Genomic DNA, 26,197 nt, shown 5'->3' on the forward strand with positions numbered 1-26,197 from the left:
TGATAGTTCTGTTCATGCGTTCAACCATCCCATCGGATTGTGGATGTAGAGCAGTCGTCCTGGTCTTTCGGATGTTCAGGATTTCACAGACGCCTTGGAACAGATTGGATTCAAAGTTTCTTCCCTGATCTGAATGAAGCTCCATGGGAACACCAAACCTGCAGATCCATTCTTTAACAAGGGCATCAGCAACGGTGGACGCTTCTTGATTTGGCAACGCGTAGGCCTCGACTCATTTGCTGAAGTAATCCATTAGTAGTTATTAGTCCATTATTAGTACCACAATGTATTTGTTGCCATCGTTCGTCTCCGGAAAAGGACAAGCCACGTCGATCGGTATTCGTTCGAAGGGACTGCCAACATTGTACTGGCGCATAGGGGCTTTACCACGCTTTTATGGCCCATTGAGGGCTGCGCAAGTGTCACATTTCTTATACCAGGCCCTCACATCTTCTTTGCAGTTCACCCAGTAGAACCGTTCACGCAGCTTGCCAAGTGTCTTGGTAACACCAAGATGTCCACCGCTGGTTCCATTGTGAACTTCCTCCAAGACTTCTGGGACCCTCTTCTTTGGAATGACGATTTGCCTTCTCTCTTCTTGTCCCTCCGGTCGCTCGATCACACGGCGAAGTAGTCCGTTATCTATTACCAAGGAATTCCACTGGGCCCAGTACGACTTTACGTTCGGCGAATATCTGCAAACTTCTTCCCACGTTGGTCTTTGGCCTGTGTTTTTCCAGTTAATTACTAAACCTAATTCTGGGTCACTGGTTTGGTCATTTGCAAGATCTTCGGATTGCCAACTATCATTAACCACAGTTGTTCTTAGGAGTTTCACTTCTTTCTCTTCTGCTCGGGAACAATGCTTACAGTCCTTAGCGCAAGGTCTTCTGGAAAGTGCGTCGGCATTCCGATGGATTGCCCCAGCTCGATGTTCTGTGTCGAAGTCAAATTCTTGTAATCGTTCAATCCATCTAGCTACCTGCCCTTCAGGATTCTTAAACTGCAACAGCCATTTCAAAGCAGCATGGTCTGTTCTTAACAAGAACTTTCTTCCATAGAGATACTTGTAGAAGTGTTCCACTGCTTTAACTACTGCTAGTAATTCTCGTCTGGTTACACAGTAATTCTTTTCCGGTTTTGACAAGGTCTTACTAAAATAACCAATGACTTTTTCTTGACCATCCTGGATCTGAGACAGAACAGCGCCTAACGCAACATTGCTAGCGTCGGTATCCAATATAAAGTTTCCGTTGCCAAGAGGGTAGCTAAGTATGGGCGCACTAGTCAGGGCCTTCTTCAATTTTCGGAATGCCTCGTCAGAATCTGAGTCCCAAGAGAAACGCCTCTCGCCTTCGGTAAGTCTGGTCAATGGTTTTGCGATGGTGGCGAAACCCCTGTACATAGCGTCGATAGTATGTGCATAGTCCCAAAAAGCTTCGTAGTTCATGTTTATCTTTAGGTATCGGCCACTCTTCCACTTCTTGGTCTTCTGTGGATCTACCGCAACTCCTTGGGAGGAGACTACATGGCCCAAGTAGTGTACCTTTTCTTGACACAGATGACATTTCTTGGGGCTAAGTTTCAAACCAGAACTCCCTAGTCGCTTGAAAACTTCTTCCAAATTCTTCAGATGATGGTCAAAGGATTTCCCCACCACTATGATGTCATCCAGGTACACTAAACAGGTAGTCCAGGATAGTCCCTTTAACACAGACTCCATTAGTCTCTCAAAGGTAGCTGGCGCGTTGCACAATCCAAAAGGCATGACGGTAAATTGCCACAGTCCGGAGCCCACCGAGAACGCTGTCTTCTCTCTATCTTTCGGCGCCATGTCGACTTGCCAATATCCACTTTTCAGATCTAACGTAGAGAATATCGTTAACCCCGCCAGCGTGTCTAGAGTATCGTCTATCCTCGGCAGGGGATAACTATCCTTCTTGGTAACATTATTGAGCTGCCGATAATCAACACAGAATCTGGTGGTACCGTCTTTCTTCTTTACTAGTACTACCGGCGATGTCCACGGGCTGTTAGATGGTTCGATGACATCTTCTTCTTTCATTTCTCGAAGGATTTTATCAGCTTCTTCACGTTTGGCGAGCGGAAGTCTTCTCGGATTTTGTTTGATTGGTCGCGCATCTCCTGTATCAATTTTATGTTGTACTAAATTGGTACGACCTCTCTGTCCTGCTTCTCCTTTATCAAACACATCTTGATACTTGATTATCAGGTTTCTCAATTTTCTACTATTTTCGGGAGATAATCCCTTAACGTTTACTAACTCCTTCACCATTTTGTCCGGAATTTTTGAAGTCGAAACTTTGGAGGCTTCCACGCTTCGAACGACTGAGGAGACCGAACAACAGTACCCTAAGAGGGTTCCCTTCTTCAAGGATACAGAATAATAATTCGTGTTCATTACTCTCACCGGTACAGTTTTCTTCGCTCGTAGCAGGGCTTTTCCAACAGCGATCCCTCGTCCTATTTCGCTGTCATGGTTCCTTGGCTCCAACAGAATAATACTCCCATTATTCATTTTACCTTCTAGGCAACCATCCAAAAATATCTCACAGCGCTCAGGGATCGAAACATCTTCTGCTACCACCACGCGAAGCGTCTCCTCACATTTTCGATGCAGAACCACTTCTTCTTCATTTATTTTCAAAATTCCTTGTTTGAGGTTTAGCTCAAAACCTCTAGTGGTCATGATGTCCATTCCGAGAATAAGTTCATCTTCGATGTCTGCTACTAACACTCGATGATTAAAACAGGTGCTTCCGATAACAAAATTAAGATCTACCTCTCCATGGATGAGAGCGGAGCTTCCTGTAGCTGTACGTAGTCGCCATTGTGTTGTTTTTAACCTTCTTCGATGTTTTAAGAATGTCCGGTCTGATGATAGTTTTCGTCGCACCTGTATCCAACAGCATGGTCCGAACTCTCCATCAACAAAACCATCCACAAAAATGCTGTTGAATTTGTGTTGTAGCGAGGCGACTTGAGCAGTTTTCGTTGGGGCATGTTGGGTACAGGTCGACGTGTGCCCCTTCATTTCGACCCTTAGTAGTTTTCCGACCTCGACGAAGCCGGTTCTTCGTTCTTCTCCTTACAACGGCTTCGCACGTGTCCTACCTGTCCGCAGTTCCAGCAACGAATCGGTCCCTTCTTGCCCATGTACTGGTCCATTACTTTCCGAACAATCCCTTCCACGGATTGGTCGGAACATTCGTCGATGGCCCGTACTCTTCCTAAAGACCGAGAACTTTGTTTCGCGGCCTCGAATTCTAGGGCACGTGCTAAAGCATCCACCAAGTGCGTTGGGTGGGCTAGGAGAAGCGCTTGTCTTGTCTCGTTGTCACGTAAGCCGTCGGAGAATGCCTGTACTGCCAACCGCTCCATAACATTCTCGGGCGTAGCAGGGTACGCAAGGCGAACGAGACGGGCTACATCGGCTTCAAACTCCTGCAGAGATTCATTTGCTTTTTGAATGCGATTTTTTAGCTGGGAATGATAGACATGTTCCAAATGAGCTTGGCCGTACCTCATTTCTAAATGTACCAATTGCTGGTAATCTCCCTGTTCCGATGGTGACAGTGTCTGCAGGATATCAGTCGCATCTCCTCGCAGTGCGACAGTCAAAGCGGTAGCCTTTTCAGCGATTGTCCATCCGTTCGCTCTCGCAGCGGCCTCAAACTGGCAAAAAATAATTGGCCCAAGCGGTTTTTCCGTCAAACTGTGGAGGCTTAATAACTGACTTTGAGATATACATATTTTCGACGAGTGTCGGGCCCTCCGATGTTTCTTGACATTTTGTTGAATTTGCCTTTGCTATTTGTTCTTTCAAAATTTCGATTTTTTTATTTACATCTTCCTCAATCTCCGTTATTTTGTCTTGTAGTTCCGTAGAATTCTCTATAATCTTATTGTTTAAACTTTCTTCTAAATTAAGTATTTTGTCATTGAAACTGGCTTGTAGATCTTTAGAATTTTCTATGATTTTATCCTCTAAAATATTAATTAAATCCTGGGAATTTTCCATAATTTTATCTTTCAAACTGTCTTCTAATTTTTGAGAATTCTCTGTGATTTTATCTTCTAAATTAACTTCCAAGTCAATTATTTTACTATTTAAACTATTCAAATTGTCGTTTAAATTGTCTTGTAAATTTTTCAATGACGAGTCAAGGTCACCTTCCAGCTCGAAGTAAAATGTGTCAGGATCCTCACCTTCCTCAATCAAGACGTCTCTCAGTCTGGCTTGCAAAATGCTTTTTCTTTCCATCTGTTTCGCATTCCCTCTCTTCCAGTACGCATTTTAATTCCGACACTTCAAGTCTTTCAACAATTTTTTCGAAGCCATTTTCAGTCTTTTTATTTTTCTAGTCTATCACACACGCCACACTTGACACCAATTGTTACGTTTTTCGTCGGTTCCGTGTGGATAGAAAGTCACAATTTATTTAAACACTATTTATTTAACACTAATTTACAAAAACAATAACGATAAAAGACTTATAGAACTATTTACAAACGATTTATAACTAAGAATTTATTTTGAATTTTTGCGCGTCAACTGCACTGGTATATTTATAACTGCCCTCTCTAGGCCACTGCCGCCGGCTTTTATACCTACAGCAAAAGAAATCTAGAATAGTCCATAGATTGTTAGGCGCATAGAGAAGGTTTTCGAATGTTCTCGTATGTACTAGTCCATTCTAGTGGGTCTCGATTCTTCTCGAACGAATGAATCATTGCGGTGTCTATGCGATGTTAAGGTCATCCGAGGGCGGGCCATATTGTGAGGTTAGGTCGAGTCCACACCGGCTCGCAACACTCCGAACCAATGGGCACCTACCCCAGTATCCTTCAGGCAGAAATTTGCGCTATCGAAAGATGCGTACAATTTATCTTAGATAGGAACTATCGAAAACCGGAAATTGCCATCCTATCCGATAGTCAAGCAGCACTTAACGCGATCAACTCAGTAACCATCAATTCGAAGTTGGTCAAAGAATGCCTGGAGAAGCTCAACAAATTAGGCAAGGAAAATAAAGTCCTCCTACTCTAAGGTGCCTGCTCACCAAGGGATAGGAGACAATGAAAAAGCAAATGATTTAGCTAGAAAAGGAGCGAACACTCCACTAACTGGACCAGAACCGTTCTGTTTTCCAAACGGGAACCAACTGAAAGCGGAACTGAAGAATCTGGAAGACTCCATCCGTAACTTGGAATGGGTGTCCTCCAACGGTCTAAAACACTCGAAAAAGTTCCTTAGAACTTATGACCGAGAAAAATCAAAGGTTTTCCTTGATTTAAGTAAAAACAATCTTCGGATTGTCACGGGGTTTCTAACAGGATACTGTCTCCTCAACGAACACCTCAGTAGGCTGAAACTGAGAAACAACGGCGAATGCAGATTTTGTGGGGAAAATGGGAAACACCAGAACACCTTATCACTGAGTAAGTGCCGAGACGACGACCATTCGTGCCATGAACCTTGGTACGTCTGATGTCGAGGATGGAGAGCTGGCCTCTGTGGAGCCGTCTCAGATACTGGCTTTTCTTAAAGCCCTGAGACTGTATGATGAGTTATAACTCGTTATAACTCAAGAAAGGGGAACACACAATAGATCTATAAGGTCGCGGTCCACTCCCCTCCTAAACATTCTGCATTCTCTGCATTCTAGTAGCTATTTTCAAAATCGAAATTAGTTTATGGACTTATTTAAATTTATATCAGTTTACTTTTATTTAATTTACCTACAATAGTTTAATAAATAATATTTATTAAATATGTGTATATTATTCTACCAAGAAAAACGAAGAAGTAGTTCTTTGAATTATTTTACGATGACTTGTAGATATATGGATTTTCTATAAAATAGCCAATTACGGCAAATTCATTTTATTCGCTTCCAACGAAAGGTTTCTGCTTAATAGGTTTCTTATAAACCACACTACCAGCTCTGCGAAATAGGACAAGTAGTTTTTCAAAGAAACGCTTATCGAGAAGATTCCTATTTGGATATCTTTGAGCATAAGCCCTTGAGGCCAAGAAGCAATTTTCCTCACAAAATAATATCACTAATAACATATCTATTCGTTCCGCCAACAGATACACTTTTATTTTTCTTAATAAAATAACGAATACTTACTTATTAAATTATTGTAGATAAATTTAGGTAAACTGTTATAAATTATAAATAATAATGTCTATAAACTAATGTCGACTTTGAAAATAGTTACTAACTGTCCCTAGAAAATTGCCATGGCGACACCAGCCATCTTGATTGCAATTTTATTTAAAAATCGCTTTTTATTCAAAATCTGAGCTAGATAGGTATAGGAAACCCTAATATAGTTTGAAAGAGCATTTGAATCTGCTTCGATTTATTAAAAAACATACCGGAAGACAACCAAACCAAAAACATACAGGAAGTTGCATTTGAAATAACGAAGTTTTCATATAAAATATATCCTTAAAATAGATCAGCAACTTTTGATAGCCCTGGATAAATTTAAGAAACCAATACCATTTTTCAGTAAAGTTTATTTCTCTACCTTTAAACTCAGCATAAGAATTAATTCTGAAAAGTAATGTACAGGGTGTTAATAGTCTATTCTATTGTAGCATGCAAATTTAAATACCTTTAAATATCTCAAAAACTAAAGATTTTAAACATATTTAACCCTTATAATAAATACCTTTTTTGAGCACAAGAATCCAAAAATGAAATAAAATACCGGATGTTCCATAAGAAAAAATATAACTTTGGTATGGATCTTAGGTCTGAAACACCCTGTATATTTCAAAATAAATTTAAATTGTGCACATTGTCTCCCCACATATACCCATAAAATGTTTTGTTTCTACATCTTTCCGTTTTCGTATAATTAACCAAGGCGAATGAGGTGCGCCACCCTGTATTAATTCAGAGCACTTTTTAAAAATATAGTGTGTTCTACAGGGTGTACCCAGAAAGATTTACATATCAAATTGTTTTTTTTTGTAATGGAATGCTTTATATTAATTAATGTCCGGATTCTAGGAGAAAAATAAAGGTGACTTTTATTAAAGATATGACTAAAATGTAAGTTTTTTTGACATATTTTACAGTTTCTAAAAACAAAGAACTATTTTTACATTTCAATACAAGCTACCTAAATTGGAATTTACCTGGTATTTAGGCCTATGGAACTAAAATGACTATTGTAATTTATATCAAATTAAAACTTGACCCAAAAAGTTATACTTTTAGAGTTATACCTGTATATAAGGTAGTTGGTATTGCTAACTTTAAGCAAAGTTTATTTTGAAAACTATAAAATAAAAGAAACAAAAATAGAAGTTTCAAAAGAAACCTCCAATTTTGTTTTAGGTGCAATGTGTAATCGTCTTTTGTAGTTTATTTTATTGTTGTTTATCCCCAGTTATTATTTTTTATTTAATTAAATAAAAATATAGTACTAATAATTATTTTTAATTATTAAGTACTTTTTTTTATAAGATTTCAATAATAACATACTGTAAAAATTTAATTTGAGTAAAACTTATCCTAAAAAATAGACAACACAAATTTGTAAAGTAATGACTTAATGCCGAAAAATGTATAGTTTTATTTAGACAAAATAATGAAAACTTTCCTCCGAGGTTTGTATACTATTTTATTTACAACCACATCATTAATTAAAAAATAGGAACAGTATTTTATTTTGAAAAAAATAAATATACGAAAATTAGTTACCGGTACCAATATGGGCACCAGTGGTATGGGGCAAACCTTCAACAGCAAAACCAGAAGCAAAACAAACAACTAAGTGACAGTTTTGAATTTCTCGTTCGCTTTTTCGAATTTATATAACATAGAAAGCCAGAATGTCGTCGGAAAGTTCTGATAATGAAGACAACTTTAATATTGGTACTCCACCAGAACTTACAGAAGCTGCAAAAAGAGCAGAAGCCAATTTACTTCCAGAGAAAAGTAGGGGCGATATGAAATAGCATTGAAAATACATATACGAAAAATGGTGTGCCGAAAGAAATGCTAAGAATATTGCTTCGGAGACAGTCTTGATGGCATATTTACCGACATGGCAAGGCAGAAAAAACCATCTACTCTTTCGGCTACGAACAGCATGATATACGGACAATGCTAGAATTAAGGGAAAAGACTGGCATATCAAAATATCACAAACTCGTCACTTTTTTTTAAAAACGCCAGAATGTAGGTTTTAAGCCAAAGAAAAGTTATTAAAAAAAACTTATTAAAGTAAGGCTTTTTTTAATGTTTTCTTTTTCTGTTTTTAAATATTTCTTTTCATTGTTTTAGGTTGCGCTTATAGTAGGTGTGCCTGGGATTAAAATCTTCAATTATTATGGTTAATCTTCTTGTTTATTTTTGTTAATGTTAGATAAGTATTTAATAAAGATATTACAAGAATATTTTGCTTAATTAAATGAGGCGAGAAAAATCGAGTGAGGGAATGGATGAGGGAAATGGGTGAGGGAAATAGAAGAGGGAAAAATGCATAGATTGGAAAGCCCGTGAAAATTTTAGGTTGCGAAATTATTTTGGATCGCGACCGTTATACGCGATCTGGCGCTGCTATAGCGGTTGCTAAGACAACCGCAAACAAAAACAGAAATAATTTTCTCTTGTCAAAGTCAGAATCTTCAAAAATCATAAAATCTTTCAAAATCTAAACCGCTCTCATTAAAGAAATTCCGAAAAGTGTTTATAGCGTCCATATTCAAATTAATTATTGCTATCTTGTGAGTTTAATTCAAGTTTTATTTACTCCAACCGGTGATAATTGTGAAAAAGTGGCATTAAAAACTTAAAAAGCTGTGCTGTGAACTGTGAACTGCAAAAACCATCGTGAATCATGGTATAACGTTAATTTCCAATATTTCATAAGTATTTCATATATGTCCTTATATAAAATAAAGTTTCTTGTATGCAACACACTGTATTTTATTTATAAAATTAAAAGAAAATAATAATAAACTTGAATAAACTAAAGGAATAAACAATATTTGGCGATATAATTCCGGAAAAAGCCGAACCGCTCCGAAATTTTCAAGAGCTTTGAGTCGCGACCTTTGCAAGAATAGCGCCAAATAGTGTTTACATTGTCCTTATGGGCACTTTCCAATCTAATGAAGAAATGTAGACAATTTGACACTTTCAAATTTTTTAAAAGTCAGTATTACATATGTGGTTGTAAATAAATGTTATTATTAGTCAAAATTGATAATACTTCAGAAACGGTTAAACTTTACGTATAAAACATTTTACACAACATTGCAGAATACAAAAAAATATATGTCGTTCTATCTAAAATAAGTAAATTTGTAACCATTTCCAGTTAGACCGAAAGTACTAGCAACCTAGGAAGTATATATATAGAAACTATTTTAATACGAAAGTATGCAATGACCCTTTAGCTATATTATTCAGATTAGTACCTAAATTATTAGACCCTAAAAAATAATAAAAGAGTATATAATATATAATATGCAAGATCAAATAAAGTAATTAGCCCCTCATACACAAGAAGATTTGGCCTGCGGACTTGGCCTGCAGATTTGGCCTGTCACGTACCAAAACTTTCGTATTTTGAATCTGGCTTAGCGACTTAAGTCTTTGATTGTTGAAATTTTGACGTTTCTTAAGTCTTTGAAATTTGACGTTTCAATAAGCCGCTTTTATATAGACAATTTATCGGAATGAAAACTGCCCCTGAGAAAGAAACAGCGTTACAAGTCCGCTGACTTTATCCCTCGTTCGTTTTTCTTTAGACTAATCTAATCTGACAGATCAAGTCTGCGGGTTTGTCCTGTGGCAGGCTTGGTGCGCCAAAGGCTTGGCGTGGCACTAAGCAGACCAAATCCGCAGGCCAAATCTTCTGGTGTATGGGGGGGCTATTCATTTGATACTAAAAGAATTTCGGACTTCCATTATCCATATTTACTTTTATCTTACACACCGTTCTTTCTTCAACATTATTGATACATCTGACCGAAACGAAAAAGCAACGAAAGTTAATGGAAGTGAAATTCTGTTAGGATGAATACTCAAACATTGTCTACTACATTCAAAGTAATTTACTTACTTCAAGACTTAGTTCAGCATTCACGCACGATGAGCAATTGTGAAAATCAAGACAAGTAGGTAAAGCTTTTAAGTAGATTGCAGTCAAATTTTTAATTTCTTCTTTCGTAAACGCAACTCTGTGATATTCGTAAATTGTTTTTCTCCTTACAACTGGAAAAATAAAAAAAAGTAAATGAAATAGTGAAACTTATAATTAAATCATCTCCACTTACAAAATATCGTCCTATCTAAAATGTAGGCGTCAGAAAGTCCAACTTTGACAGGATGAAAGTCGTCATTGATATCTTCAATTAATAAAGGGACATTCTTATAAGCAAACACTATATCTCCATTTTTGTGTAATGTCGTTTGAAAAGTAAATTCGCCATCTTTACGTTTATCTTGCAATATTACTCTTTCCCATTCTACTGTAAATGATGTTCCTAAAATATGTTAACTAAGGATTAAATCAACATATGGAATTATTTCATATGCTTCTTATATATAAGCTTCATTGAGAACCTCGCAATTAGTGGTTTCAATTCATTGAAATTAATTAACAAACTTGTACGTTAATTAAAATCACTAATTTATTTCACTAATTGCGAGGTTCTGAATGAAACTATTATTTAATAAGAAAATGATAAAAAACTAAATAAGTAGGTATATTAACTAACTAATGTTATTGTCTATAGCTGACAGTTATAATTATAAAATGCTATATGCGGCGCAAAAACAATCATGGTCCAAAATATTACAAACGTTCCCAAAACAAAAACCTAAAATCAGAGTCCATACTGGTCGCGTTTTTGTTAAATGAGGTGTTTCTAAATATTGTTGTGTAAAAACGATCATAGCCCTGGACTAGTTTTTGCACATGTAAATGTGGTGTTACATTTCTGCTTAAAATTTGGCAAGCTATGACAAGGACTCTTACAGGTATTTGTTTTAAATGAACAACTATAAGCGATACGTAATCCAGGACGCGAATTTTAAATTCATTGTTGCCAACCATGAACATATTCGGCGCCGGGCTGGCTAACTGAAATTTAAATTTCCCGCTGGGGATTCAGGTGGTAGCTCTGCTGTAAAAAGTGTCAAGTTGCTACATTTACTTATTTATTTCCTGGCATTGTCATTCATTTTGACGCTTTACTTTTGTATTACGAGTTTTTGGTTTAAATGTGGTAGATACCATTTGTTTGTTTTTTGTGGTTTAAATGAAATGTTATCTGTGGTTTAAATGAAATATGTTGTGATACTTAAAGCCTAAAAATCTTTACTAGCAGACCTTCCAGTCGAAACATCGTTCTTTTTAGAACCTCTTTTAGAGCGAAGTGTACAAGAAGCTTAATAACGGTTGCAAAAACTCATCGCAACCTTATATATTTATAACGGGAAAACATACATTTTGAACGGGAAAATGGTAGTAATGGCCCTTAATGTTTAGTTTAACATTAAGTAAATATAAAAAATCCGCAAATATTTATTGTACGTAAATATTTCTTTTCTGTGGGTACAAATAAATGTGAGTAATGAAGGGCGAAAGCCACATTGTTTCCAGATTAAAAACTTTATTAAGCGGTGTGGCGATAAACGATTATTTTTTAAATTTTCAGTATGGTGTGTAAAAATGAGGACTGCTTCAATACGTAAGAGAAAAGTAGTGATGGGAAAAACCGATTAATTTCAATAATCGAGTACTCGAGTATCAAAGTATCAAGCGATTGCAATAACCGAGTGATCACTCGAGCGATATATCACTCGTATTTAAAAATACGGTTTTCACCCGTCGCATGTTGTAAGTACTCGTTAACGCCAAGCGCCAAGCAGTAAGTTGCGTGCGCAGGGCACATATTCTTTCGGTAATGAACGGCAAGTAGTAAGCAGCGATCGATTCGCTTGATTTAGTTTATTTCGAAGCATTGTCGATGTAGGTCGTAAAATTTTGTCTCTCAGATACGCAACTCTATAACTTTTTTATTTTTTCAGATGAAACAACGAGATTTGGTATGTTAGTATATGACATAAATTAGGATTGATTGACATATTCAATTGTTTTCGGTCACTTCCGGTTTCACCGGAAATGGCTACAACTTTTGATTTTTAAAAGGCATCCTCTGTATTTTTTTACTTTATTCGGTAGAAAATGACACTCTGAATAGAATGACATATCACATGTCAACTTTTGATATTTTCGCATATGGTTTATTTGAAATTGTAACATGCGGTTCGTAACGACAATTTGACTCGAAGTACCAAGTGTGTGGTATCAAATTATTCGTAAAAAAATCTTTTTCGAAATATGCTAATGGGCCATCCTCGTTCCATTTGAAAAAAAATGAGATATGATCAAAAATACGATTTGGGAATCTTTTAACCGGCCAGGACAACACACTAAAAACATTAGACGATTAAATCTATTTTTCCAAGGCTTCTTGATTAAAAATTAGTGTTTTTAACACAGACATGGCACTCTAGCTTCAGATTTAAAATACAATTCGTTTTTGAGCGAATAGATCAAAAGTTGACATATGATACGTCATTCTATTTAGCATGTCATTTTCCAGCGAATAAAGTAAAAAAATACCGAGGGTGCCATTTAAAAATCAAAAATTGTAGTCATTTCCGGTGAAACAGGAAGTGACAGAAAACAATTGAATACGTCAATCAATCCTAATTTATGTCATATACTAACATACCAAATATCATTTTTTTATCTAATAAAATAAAAAAGTTATAGGGGTGAGCCACTTTTGAGACGCATCCGGTACATGTGAGTGGCTTTTTTAGCCAGACTTCGCCTATTTATTTATTAAATAAAGCCATTATTATTATATACGGCATCGTATAAATTTGTTACTTGCAATATGTATGTAGAAAATTCGCTCGGCTTTTTATCGAGTATGTCACATTAAAATCGGATTTCAATTTATTTCATTCTAGGATCGCTTGCGTTCGTCGCTTTGTATTCGTCACATGCATCGCTCGTTCATAATCGAGCGATGTCGGTTATTTCAACAATCGAGTACTCGAGCGAATTTTCGCTCGAGTTATCCCATCACTAGAGAAAAGAGAACAGTACGATCAAAAAGAGGACTGTCTTCTGGAATACAGGAGGGTAGCCTGGTTGGCAACCATATACCGGGTGAGTCTCAAAAATGGTTCACCCCTATAACTTTTTTATTTTTTTAGTTAAAAAAACGAGATTCGGTATATTCGGTATCTATGACATAAATTAGGATTGATTGACGCATTCAATTGTTTTCGGTCACTTCCGGTTTCACCGGAAATGGCTACAACTTTTGATTTTTAAATGACACCCCCGGTATTTTTTTACTTTATTCCATAGAAAATGTCACTCTGAATAGAATGACATATCATATGTCAACTTTTGATATTTTCGCATATATGGTTTATTTGAAATTATAAAATGCGGTTCGTGACGAAAATTTGACTCGAAATACCAAGTGTGTGGTATCAAATTATTCGTAAAAAAATGCTTTTTTCAAATATGCTAATGAGCCACCCTCGTTCCATTTGAAAAAATTGAGATATGTTTAAAAAAATGATTTGAGCATTTTCTAACTGACCAGGACAAGACACTAAAAACATAAGACCATCAAATCTATTTTTCCAAGGCTCCTTGATGAAGAATTGTGTTTTTAACATAGCCATGGTAAATGTTATTTTTTATTAAGCGAGAATGTCAAAAGTTGCCATATGATATGTCACTCTATTCAGAATGTCATTTTCTATCGAACAAAGTAAAAAAATACCGAGGGTATCATTTAAAAATCAAAAGTTGTAGTCATTTCCGGTGAAACAGGAAGTGACCAAAGACAATTGAATACACCAATCAATCCTAATTTATGTCATATACTAACATACCAAATCTCGATTTTTATCTGAAAAAATAAACAAGTTATAGGGGGTGAGCCACTTTTGAGACGCACCCGGTATAATGATAAGATTTGACCAAATATTACTATTGTCACTAACAACTCTGTAGTTTTTAGGTTTTTACTTTTTTATATTAAAAATATGTCATCATTTTTTTCAAGTAACACCACATTATTTGTGCTTAACTTTATATGTTATCGTTTTAAAGATATGCCATGAAAGGTTAGTCACCTTTTTCAATTAGTTTCAATTTGCATATACACAAAAAAGCATATTAAAAAATCGATAACGTATCTGGTGTTCTTAATATTCAATATACAGGGTGGTCCAAACTGTATTCCGGAAACTTCAGCAGTATATTCTGCAGATAAAAATAAGACAAAAAGTTATCATATAAATGTATGACCTAAAATGCTTAGTTTCGGAGATACAGTGTGTAGAACTTTCATTTTTATTTCGAGATTTTTTCCAAATAATCTCTGAAGTAACGTCAATATTTTTATGAAAATTGGTGTCTGAGAGTTTTTTGACATGAGATATTTGATTTTGATGTCAATATGACTCCTATTTATAGGGGGCGTCACCTACATGCGTTTTAATTCTTTTGAAGAGTAATAACTTTTCGTCCGTACCCGTATAAAACTACTGAGTGAAAAAATTACGGAAAAAATACACATTACCGTGATTTTTTACATACAAAATGTCTCTTGCTCTAATAGACAGTTATTTGACTAAAATGATACATTTGGGAACTTTTTATTTCTTTAAATTAATCATAAATTTTTCTTTGAAAAAATGACAATAAAATAGTTTCCGTTGAACTTTTGACACAAAAACATTTCAAATTTATGATTTCAGTCTAATAACTATTTAGTCAGCATGTTTAATTTATGTCAATAATGACAGGTACTGATAATTTAGATTCCAAATATCTCGATAACTATTAATTTTTTACCTAAAAAACGTCGTAAATGTATATTTTTTTACTTAGCAGTTTTATACAGGTATGGACGAAAAGTTATTATTCTTTATAGCAGTTAAAAAATATGTAGGTGGTGCCCCCTACAAGTAGGAGTCACACTAACATCAAAATAAAATTTCACAGGTCAAAAAACTAACAGACACCAATCTTCATAAAAATATTGACATTCCTTCAAAAATTATTTGGAAAAAATCGAAATAAAAATGAAACTTCGACACCTTGTATATCCGAAACTAAGCATTTTAGGAAGCATACATTTATATGCACTTTTTACTACAGTACGGACTACTCTGTATATTCTTTGTATCCTTCATTAAAATTAAATAAGCTGAATATTCATTACAGAGAGTGATAGGTACTTACCATTATCAACAAATTTTATATAGCTATCATTTGATAGCGACGTATCGAAATTAGCCATTAATGGGGCGATATACTGTGTAGCTGCTAACCAAGAATGTACGTAATTTCCTGTATATAAAAATCCTCCAGTGGCCACAGTAACATTTTTAATATAATGTCCGTAGAATGGAAAATCAAATGACAGTTTTATAGTCTAAAAAAATAGTAACGTTAAAATGTTTCAATTCCAGAATTCATATTATATTCACAGAACAGATTCTGTTCTGTGGTATATTGCTTTATTAGAAGTAAAAAATATACTTTTTGTGTCGAGGATGTACGTTTGACGACGTTACGATGCGCATAAAGTACATTTTCACTCCGAATAGAACATGCTATTTTTCTTTCAAATATTAAAAACATTAAACAATTTTGAACTTCACAAATAATATAAAAAATAATACCTTGTAAGGAATAATACTGTAGGAATGAAAAACCTGCGTTGGGTTGGAAATGAACATCGATGACATTTCCCATATAATTTTACATATAAAATGACAGCGATCTTCATTTCATAGCTATCGCTGACGTTTTTTTCGATCATATTGTATATCGAGCATGAGGTGATTCTTTTCACAGTTAACCTTCCCGTGATTTTTCATTTATTCGTTTATTCGAAACTTTGGTTGCGATTTTATTATCGTAGTTTTTTATAACACTCCCCCTAATGGTATGATAGTATATAACATAAATTAGGATTGATTTACGTATTCAATTGTTTTCGGTCACTTCATGTTTCACCGGAAATGACTAAAACTTTTAATTTTTAATATTTAAATAGAAAATGACACTCTGAATAGAATGCCGTATCATGTGTCAACTTTTAGCATTTTCTTTTGCTTTTGCTTAAACAAATCGTATTTTAAATTTCAATCTGGAGTGTTAGTCTAGGTGCATATTGAGCTGCGTGACACGCACGCACAGGGCAGGGCAGGGCAGGGCAGGACATCAAGAAAAATTTATGTGTAGCACAGTGCTCCACGCATATTGAGATGCTGTTTTGTATGTCAGCTACGTCTGCAAGGAGTTTTTGTATGTTTTTTGGGGAGTAATTAAATAAAAACATGGCTGGAAGAATATTATCTGGATTTAAGCTCCGAGTCAGATTCGGATACCGAGTTCCAAACATTATTATCAGTTTATCAGAAGTCAAGGAAAGTGAAATTAGGGAATAGCACATTTATGAAATTAGGCAATAGCTTGTTTATATTTAGTTTTCATGTAGTGAGAATGACTGGTATCATATAATACTGAATGTCTACGCACTAATTCAACCAATTTTTCTTCCATCGATTCCATTATTTTCGAAAAACCGGCAAGGTTAAAACTCAAAACAAACACGAGGCAGTACTTTGTCACGCATTTTCTGTGTCAAATGCACAAGTGCGACACAGCCCGCGTGCGAGACAGAACTGCCCTGCCCTGCGCTGTGCTACAATACGCGGTGTTAAATTACAACACATGATTTACAGTGTTGTCAACCAAACCAAACCAAACCAAACCTGCTCTACGCTGCCCTGTCCTGCTTCGCGCTGCCAGCGTCTCAATATGCGGTGGGCCTTATGGCTGTGCAATAAACACTAATTTTTAATCAAGGAGCCTTGGAAAAATATATTTGATGGTTCTAAACCTGCGTCCTCACTGAGTCGACATTGTCGATCGACCCTGTCTATAGACGCTGTCGACTTGGTGTGTACGTGGCAATCGACGGTGTCTATCGACAGAATTAATCGATCGACATGTCGATTTGTTTTCCATCGTCCGTCGGTAAACATCAAAGAACAGTCGATCGACATTAGTGTGTGGACCTGTTTTCGACGTTCGACATTCGACAAACTACAAACTGTTATACACAGTGACATCTTGGCTAGTTGACATCGTAGTCGTGCTTTTTCGTTGAAGAAATGGAATGGGAGCAAGATAAAGTCATAGCATTTATCAAGACTCAATATGTTGACGACATCTTTCTTTAAATCTCCTATCAAATTACTAGAGCGTTATATCTGGTTCTATTTTGAAAACTTGGTCGAACCCAAAATCTTCTTTTGCGTGAAATTTTTCTTTTTTTAGTGGCAATAATAATATATGCGGCACACGCATCTATTGCGTCATCTTAGTCAGACATGTTGATTTCGACAGATCGACAAACATTTCTGTCAATCTGGTGTGGACAGATGCAGTTTTGTCGACTTGTTGATAAACAATGTCGATAGACATGGTCGATCGACAGTGTCGACTCAGTGAGGACGCAGCTTAATGTTTTTTCGTGTCTTCTCCTAGCGGGTTAAAAGATGCCCAAATCGTATTTTTAACCATATCTCAATTTTTTCAGGTGGAACGAAGGTGACTCATTAGCATATTTGAAAAAATCCGAGGAAAAATCATTTTTTACGAATAATTTGGTACCACAAACTTGGTATTTCGAATCAAATTGTCGTAATGGACCGTATGTTACAATTTCCAATAAACGATACGCGAAAATAGCAATAGTTGACATGTGATATGTCATTCTATTCAAAGTGTCATTTTCTATCATATGAAGTAAAAAAATACCGAGTGTGTCATTTAAACATCAAACATTGTATTCATTTCCGGTAAATAAGGAAGTGACCGAAAACAATCGAATACGTCAATCAATCCTGATTTATGTCATACTAACGTACTAAATCTCGTTTTATTTATATGAAAAAAAGTTATAGGGGTGAGCCATTTTTGGGAAATACCCAGTATAAACTAGGGTATTCTTTTTCATAGATGCAATGTCGAAATAAGGCCATTGAATACGGTATAGGTACAATTCTGTCTTTCTGTCCACTTTATTATAAAAAATAATAATAGTTGAACAATTAAAACTTCACTATTTAAAAATTATATTCAACAAATTTGCCAGAAAAAGTCACGAAAAAAATTATTGTTTTTCTTCTTTTTACGGTTAGTAGTTTGGTAGCTTACTAAAATATGACACTTTTTCTTCCGAATTTCTAATTTTAATTGTTTTTTTATAGTAGTTAGCCGTAAATAATTAAAAATTAACAGATAAAAGTAACATTTGAAGATCGCAAGTCTGTTATTAACAGTATTTTCTCGTATAATCAAAAAAAGACGGCGGCGGCGTCAAAAACAGCTGGGCAATGATAATCGATATTAATTTTGGCGTGGTCACTCTCTAGATGTCATTTACTAAAAATTGACATAAAACTTGTTAAAAATTAACATTAATTATTTTTTAAATTATTTACAGTTTTAACTGTTTTTTTAGAAGTAACAGTTTTGCTCATCGCTAAGTCAGATGTAATATTTTAGTCTATTCTTATGATTATTGTCTCAAATATGTTACTCATTTTTATTTCAACTGTTTTGACTTAAATAATTGCATACTTACTGCTGCTCTTCTGTAAGAGTTCGACAGAAGTTCATTGACTTTAACATCAGATCTCTTTGACAAATCGACCCAAAATGTTTTTCCTACGTCAGGATTGTTGTATATGGTGCTGTTATAAAATATATGTGTATCCTGAAATAAATAGTAATAATTTATCAATTTGCTTCTTATATGAAAACAGACGGTATTTATTATGAATCTCGATATACATATGTATAAATTGGATTAGTAATATTTGCATAAGTTTTTATTTTTGTAGTTAGAATTTTGCTACGTCATTGTGGTATTTTTATTGCTAACTGAGATGATAAATAAATTAATAATATTAAAAAAAAATAAACAAAATTTAAATAAATAGGTACAGTGCTTTTCATTATGTATTTAATTAAAAAAAAATAATTAAAAAATATAGTTTTCTGTATTTTTTTTTATTTAACATCATCAAGTCATCAAGAATATAAAAAAAATAACAAATTATAGGCATATAACGAGTCAAAAGAGTAGTCAAGCAATTGTCACAAAACAAAAATAAACCAGAAATAAAATTCAAATTTTAAAGTTATATGTATACATATAGTATTTTATACACAGGTATTTTGTTTGCTGATTTATATTATACCGGGTGACATCTCAAAAGTAGCTCACCCCCATTACTTTTTTATTTTTTTTAAATAAAAAAACGAGATTTGGTGTGTTGGTATATGACATAAATTAGGATCGATTGACATATTCAATTGTTTTCGGTTACTACCTGTTTCACCGGAAGTGACTACAACTTTTGATTTTTAAATAGCACCCTCGGTATTTTTTTATTTTATTCCTTATTCAAAGTTTTATTCGATAGAAAATGACACTCTGAATAGAATAAAACATCATATGTCAACTTTTGACATTTTCGCATATTTGAAATTCTAACATGCGGTTCATAACAATAATTTGGCCGAAATACCAAGTGTGTGGTACCAAATTATTCGTAGAAAATAATTTTTCCAAATATGCTAATGAGCCATCCCCTGATTAAAAATGCGATTTGGGCATCTTGTAATGGTAAAGACAAGACACTAAAAACATTAGACAATCAAATCTATTTTTCCAAGGCTCCTTGATTAAAAATTAGTGTTTTTAACACAGCCGTGGCACTCTAGATTGAAATTTACAATTCAATTTTTTTTTAAGCGCAAATGTCAAAAGTTGGCATATAATACGGCATTCTATTCATAGTGTCATTTTCTATCGAATAAAGTAAAAAAATATCGAGAGTGCCAGTTAAAAATCAAAAGTTGTAGTCATCTGTCAACCAAACAGGAAGTGACCAAAAACAATTGAACGCGTCAATCAATCCTAATTTATGTGAACATACCAAATCGCGTTTTTTTATCTTAAAAATTAAAAAAAGTTATAGGGATGATCCACTTTTGAGACGTGCCACGTATTGTTTCCTCTGGCTTTGGCCAGATAATAGAGTCGTAGTCCTAGTTCTCCGATATTCAAACTTGAAAAATTGGAAGTTCTCTTATTTAATGAATTTCACTATTTATCCCAAGAATTTTTAGTACAAATATATTATTCATAATATTTACAGTAGAAGCCAAAACCACAGTTTAAATAATAATATTTTGTTTGAACTGTGCCAAACCCATGATATTTATTACCAGTAATAAGAAAAAATAAGAGAATTTTTCAATTAAAACGACAGATAACTGCCAGTGCCGCACATTTTTTCTCTCTCTTCCTCTCGCTGTACAGATTATATTTACTTAATGTTAAATTTCAAATAAATCTATGTTTACTAAAATCCAACTCTATGTTTTTCTAAACAATAACTGTTTAGTAAGTTTGACTAGCACATACCTAACATGGTTTCCATTAAAACATCTCAATAGGTCTGCGTTTCGGACTGTGGCGTCCAGATGATTCAATTATACTCAATTAGATCAATTAGTTAAAAAATACATATCTTTTTTTCAAGTCTAGTCAGTTGAAAGCAAAGATTTTTGTAAGAAACTTTAAAATTTGTGTAGTGAATTTTTGATAGTGATATTAATATTTTACGAATCTGTTAGATTAGTAATCAGACAGTATCTGTTAGATACTGTCTAGAAGTCTGTTCAAGAGGTCGAGGAATATTTCCACAGACGACATCTAAAGACTTTTTTTAGAGGAGATGGAAATCTTGCATAAGACGTAGTGTCAGATTTCTACTGACGAAAACCACCTTCCTTTCTCTACGATACATCACTACGGTACCGCTTTCGCATTTCTTCGACGTGAGGACTGTCTACGTATTTCTACGTGCTTCTTCCTCATTCGTTTTTATAATTCTTTTTATTACTCTATAAGCAACAGTCCAGTTTTGTTCCTCCTTTCAGGCTATCTATCATATTTTTTGCTGTAAAAGAAATGCTCATAGCTATATAGTACTGATGTCTTAACCCAGACTATATTGGACATTCGAACAAGATATGTTGAGCATCATCTATCTCGTTACAGTATATACAGTGGTTTGTTGGTGATTTCGTCCGATTGAATAGATAATTTTTGAAACACCCAGCATGGTCGGACAGGGTCTGGGTGGTATAATAATTTATTTGACCATATGGTCTCTCTACCCATTCTCTAATATTAGGAATTAAACTGTACGTCCACCTTCCATACTTGCCCTTGATCCATTCTTCTTGCCATTTTATGCATAGTTTATTTCTAGATTCAGTTTTCAAAGTTCATTGGTAGTTTTCAACTAGTTCTTGAACCTAGAGATGCATTGGGGGTATGCCAGTTATAATACGAACAGCCTCTGCAGAAATTGTTCTGTAGGCCACTACTGACTCTATAGCACTCTATAGTATATCTTCATATACTATAGCCGCTGTAGGCTGTATACTGTTTATTTTCTGTCTATATTTATAATTTTCCATTGTCTTGTACCATATAGGTGCAGGATACAGAAGTTGGGAGTGAATTACTCCCACTAGGAATAATGGAAGCCTAGCGGAATTTGGAAGTAGACGAGACAGTACCGCTAATAGAACGCATGCTAATATTTTCCATGCTTTGGTTACCGTTTTATCAATGTGCTCGCCAAATTTCATTTTTGGTATCAAGCCAGAATCCTAAGTAACTAATGGTTTTGCTGAGTTTAATTTTTACATCTTCAAGGTTTAAAGCATGTTTATTTATTTATTTATTTACCAATACAGGAGCATACACAGATTACAATCCACTACAATACTCAAATAGCAATACCAATTTTAGTGGGTTTTATGTAAATTTTGGTTTTTATATATTTTAAACTTTTTGTGAGCTTTATTTTTTTCTAAAATTATTTGAATCGTTTCTTTTCTAAAATACACCGGAAATCTATTATTATTTTTATATTTAGGTACATTTTTATCAATAACATTATTAATTATGCTGTAGAAAATGTCAACTGCACTATCAACACTATTGTTTTTGAAGACACCTGGCCAATCCGTCTCTAAAATTTCTTTGTTTATATTATCTAAATTAGCCTTGCCAAAATTATAAAATACCTTTTGTCTGTAACCAAGTTTTTTAATAATATTCTTTTTTAATGTTATTTCCAAAGCAGGATGGTGGGCGCCTTCATCAACAAGTGCATTATTGGAATGCTCAATCAGATCAATACATTTTTCATTACAAAATACTAAATCTAACATTCTGTTATTCTCATTATAAATATTGTTAAATTGCATAAGATTTAAAGCCGTTATAGTGTCTATTATTTCAGAAAATTTGTTTTCCACATTTCGTGGCTCGTAAAAATGTCGTTATAAATTCTTTGCCAACTAATAGATGAGAAATTAAAGTCGCCCAAAAATAAACAACAGTGTTTATTTATTAAATGTTCATTTACTTGTAATTTATTTAGAAACGAGTGATAAGCCACAATATCATTTGGTGGTAAGTAAACGATACATACATATATTCTTTCTTGTGTACTAATTCCAATAGATATCCACAAGTCTTCAGCATCCGACTGCAAATCAGAGTGCTGACACACTTGAAATTGAGACCGAACCGCTATAGAAGTGTCTAGCCCTAGCAGTCAACTTTTAAGCTTGACCAATCAGGTTGGTTAGCGTGGTTATTTGAAGTGTGTTAATTCATTTGTGTTTGTCAAAAACTCTAACGTGATTGGTCGGGCTTAACAGTTGCTTGCTAGGGCTAGACACAAGTTAACGACCGCTATCATTACACCTCCGCCGTCACTCTTAGTCGAAATGCTTGTTTCTCTGTCACGCCGAAACACAATATAATCATTATTAAAAGTTCGCTAGAATACACTGAGCTATTCAACCAAGTTTCCGTAAAACACAACACATCCTTACGTACTTGACACGACGTTATGAAAAAAAAAATCAACAGTTTTTTGTACGAAGTCCTCTACAATTCTGTAGATAAAAGTTCAGATTGAGTGACATGTTGGCCAGTGAACAATGAATGAAGTATTTAATGAATTACATAATTACAATTTCTTCACTGATTCCGAATTTTTTATATGTAATATAGGAGATGTTTCATTCTTGCGCACAAAAATATTTCCATTTTTGATCCACACAAATTTATAACCCTTTCTTCCAGCGATGTCCCGTGTTTCCTTGTGAATAATTTTATTAGCTAGGGTAAGATGTTCATTGACATAAATATTATTAGACAGACCCTCAATAGAAAGATCAGACTGGTCTCCATTCTGTGTACGTTTTAGTTTTAAAGCATTCATAATATTGTCTCTGACTTTTAGGGTTCTGCAACGCCCAATAATATTTTTAAACTTTTTATTTGAAGAATACCTCGGGTTACTCGGAACTCTGTTGACAAAGTCGATGTCATTTTGATCCAGGTTGACGTTCAGATTTTCACATATCTGACCAACCACTTCAAATAAATTTTCGTTATTTTTTTCTGGTACACCCAGAATTTCCAGATTTTTAAGTCTAGCCTTCTGATCTAAGTCATTCATTTTAGCATTCAAAGATTCTATACTAGTTTTCATTTGTGCATTTTCCGTTACTAGACGGTCCACCTTCTTTACGCAATCGTTAAACTTGGCTAGGTTTGATTCGAAGCCGCTGATTTTTCCACCGCAGAAGGAAACAGACTCCTGCAGGCCACGCAGCTCCGACTTCATTTGTTGCATGTCCTCACGCAGTGCCTGCAGAATTGCCATCATGTCGCTGGAGGCGATCTGGCTCCCTTGTACAGTACCGCTGGTACCAGCAGTAGGCTGCGGGTTCGATTGCGGAACCGTGAATGCACTTTGGGAGACTCCTACTCCAACTCCAAACGACTGGCGACGATCTACTCCCGAACGGCGACACGACGCACAGGTCCATGACGCACCATCGGAGCTTAACGCATCTACTTGACCATTCGACAAATTCAAACACTGGCCGTGAAAAAATTTCTCGCAAAAACCACCACACTGTAAACCGACATTTTTTCGATTTCCGTTCTCATTACAAATTCCGCAAGGTTTTACCATTTTAAATACGTATAAGATATAAATGTATTATAAAGTGTCCATATACTTTTTCAAAAATTAGTTAAACTTAAAACAACCCACTAGAAATTATTTTACTCAGCAGCAATGAACGACACGTGTGTACCGTACGCTATCGCTGCGACTACTCTTAACAACCTGTATATTGAATGACATATAACTGACAAAGGAATTAGAAAACCAGCAGTGGGATTCTGTAAGCTCCGTAGCAAGAAATTTCTTGCCTAACCTATGTTATTTTTATACGATTGATGAGTCACTATACAGGAAATATGTTTAAAGATATTTCAGTTTTTTTTTCCTTTTGGTTGTCAACAAAATTGCCTCTGTCTTGTGTGGGACATCCAAAGACTATTTATGACTGTATTAATTTTGATAAAATATCATATATCGACGTTTTTTAAATTTCAATATTCTCATTATAGGACTTTTATATCATGCTTGATTCATCGGTTCAATGGAGTCGAAAGATAACCTGCAAATAACAGTAATTTGTTAAACTCGTCAAACAAGTTTTTTTGACGAGTTTGACATACAGGCTCTTGCCGCGAGTAATAAAGAAATTAACAACCTGTATATCGAATGACATAGGTATAATTGACAAAGGAATTAGAAAACCAGCAGTGGGATTCTGTAAGCTCCGTAGCAAGAAATTTCTTGCCTAACCTATGTTATTTTTATACGATTTATGAGTCACTATACAGGAAATATGTTTACAGAATCGCATTCCAGCCTTTTTGCGCTGGTTAATTTGGCGACAACAGCTTACTTAGGGTTTTTCTAATTACCGATACTGAACCGTCCAAGAACAGTGATATGCCTGCGCAGAAGGAAATATGTAGTCATTTTCATCTGCGCATCCGCTGTAAAGTTCTAGGATCGGTAAGAGTGTCAAGGTGTATGGCGGTATCTATCGGAAGTGCATAAAACCTAAGCGTGTTTATATTGTCAGGGAGCGTGGCGAAATCTTTCGGGAATTGAGTAGGACGCCGTCTTTTAGACATTGGTTGAAAATCCCGAACCAGGCAGCGAGAATTTCGAGAAAAAAAAAGGAATACGACAGAGTTCTAACAATGGAAATTTCGCGAACCATAATCTGTTACCGTATATAAAGCGCTCCTGCCCTCGGCAGATTAGTTTAGTTTTTGAATAGAGTTCTGTAATAGCAAATTGTGACAAATTGGCGGAGGTACTAGATACTTGTTGTATCGTATAGTAGGTGTGTTTCGAGTTAGAAAATAAATTCGTCAAGTGTTATATCGTGTATTTTGAATTAGAGGACACACGGAATCCATAACCACAGGAAAATGTCAAAGTAAGAGCTACTATTGACAGATATTTTGAAGGAACGGAACAGAAAACTATGGGCGCGTTCAGGGACAGTCAGCGGCTGAGTAAGCGGTTTCCCTAAACGGTCCCTTTTTACACACAAATATAGACAAAAAAGTCAAAACAGTTGCCGCTAAACAAAATACTCAGCGGTCGGTCAACCGCTAGCGCTGTGTTCCCTGTACGCGCACAATAACGAAGGTAAGAAGGAATACAGCCTAACTGTGAATTAAAATTACAAGGAACAACTGTCACTGTCTTGTATTCTGTCATAAAGTAGCGTTGCTTGGCAGAGTAATCGTCCTCGTGGTAGTAAAAGTAATCATAAATGTCCACCATCACTATTACAAGTATGTTTTTAACACTTATATTTATCAAATCCGATGTGAAAAATAATTCAAATGGAATAATAATATGATAATAATCACACGATAATGTTTAATTATAATATAGGAATTGTAAATACCTATTATTTTGCAAAACTTGTTTATTCAGGTTTCGATAATAATTATTTATTATTTCAATATCGAAATGCTATTCTTCGAACAGTTATTCTTGTCTTTGAATAAATAGTTTCT

At 35.0% G+C, this 26,197-nt stretch overlaps 1 protein-coding gene across 2 annotated transcripts in view; it reads right to left on the minus strand.

The window, feature by feature from the left end:
- Window positions 1–26,197, minus strand: part of LOC115884073 (plexin domain-containing protein 2) — a 106,169-nt gene that overhangs the window by 20,506 nt on the left and 59,466 nt on the right. For both annotated transcript variants that reach the window (XR_004050494.1, XM_030902532.1), the window contains exons 4-7: window positions 18,770–18,901; window positions 15,349–15,541; window positions 10,334–10,543; window positions 10,120–10,271 (exon numbers count right to left, since the gene is read on the minus strand). Coding sequence is in view for 1 of the 2 variants with exons in the window: in XM_030902532.1 (XP_030758392.1) it covers window positions 10,120–10,271; window positions 10,334–10,543; window positions 15,349–15,541; window positions 18,770–18,901 (687 nt within the window). In the remaining variant the exon portion in view is untranslated. The remainder of the gene's footprint in view (window positions 1–10,119; window positions 10,272–10,333; window positions 10,544–15,348; window positions 15,542–18,769; window positions 18,902–26,197) is intronic.

This window comes from Sitophilus oryzae, unplaced genomic scaffold (assembly GCF_002938485.1).
Source record: "Sitophilus oryzae breed Bouriz unplaced genomic scaffold, Soryzae_2.0 scaffold_2014_pilon_pilon, whole genome shotgun sequence".
Taxonomy (NCBI): domain Eukaryota; kingdom Metazoa; phylum Arthropoda; class Insecta; order Coleoptera; family Curculionidae; genus Sitophilus; species Sitophilus oryzae.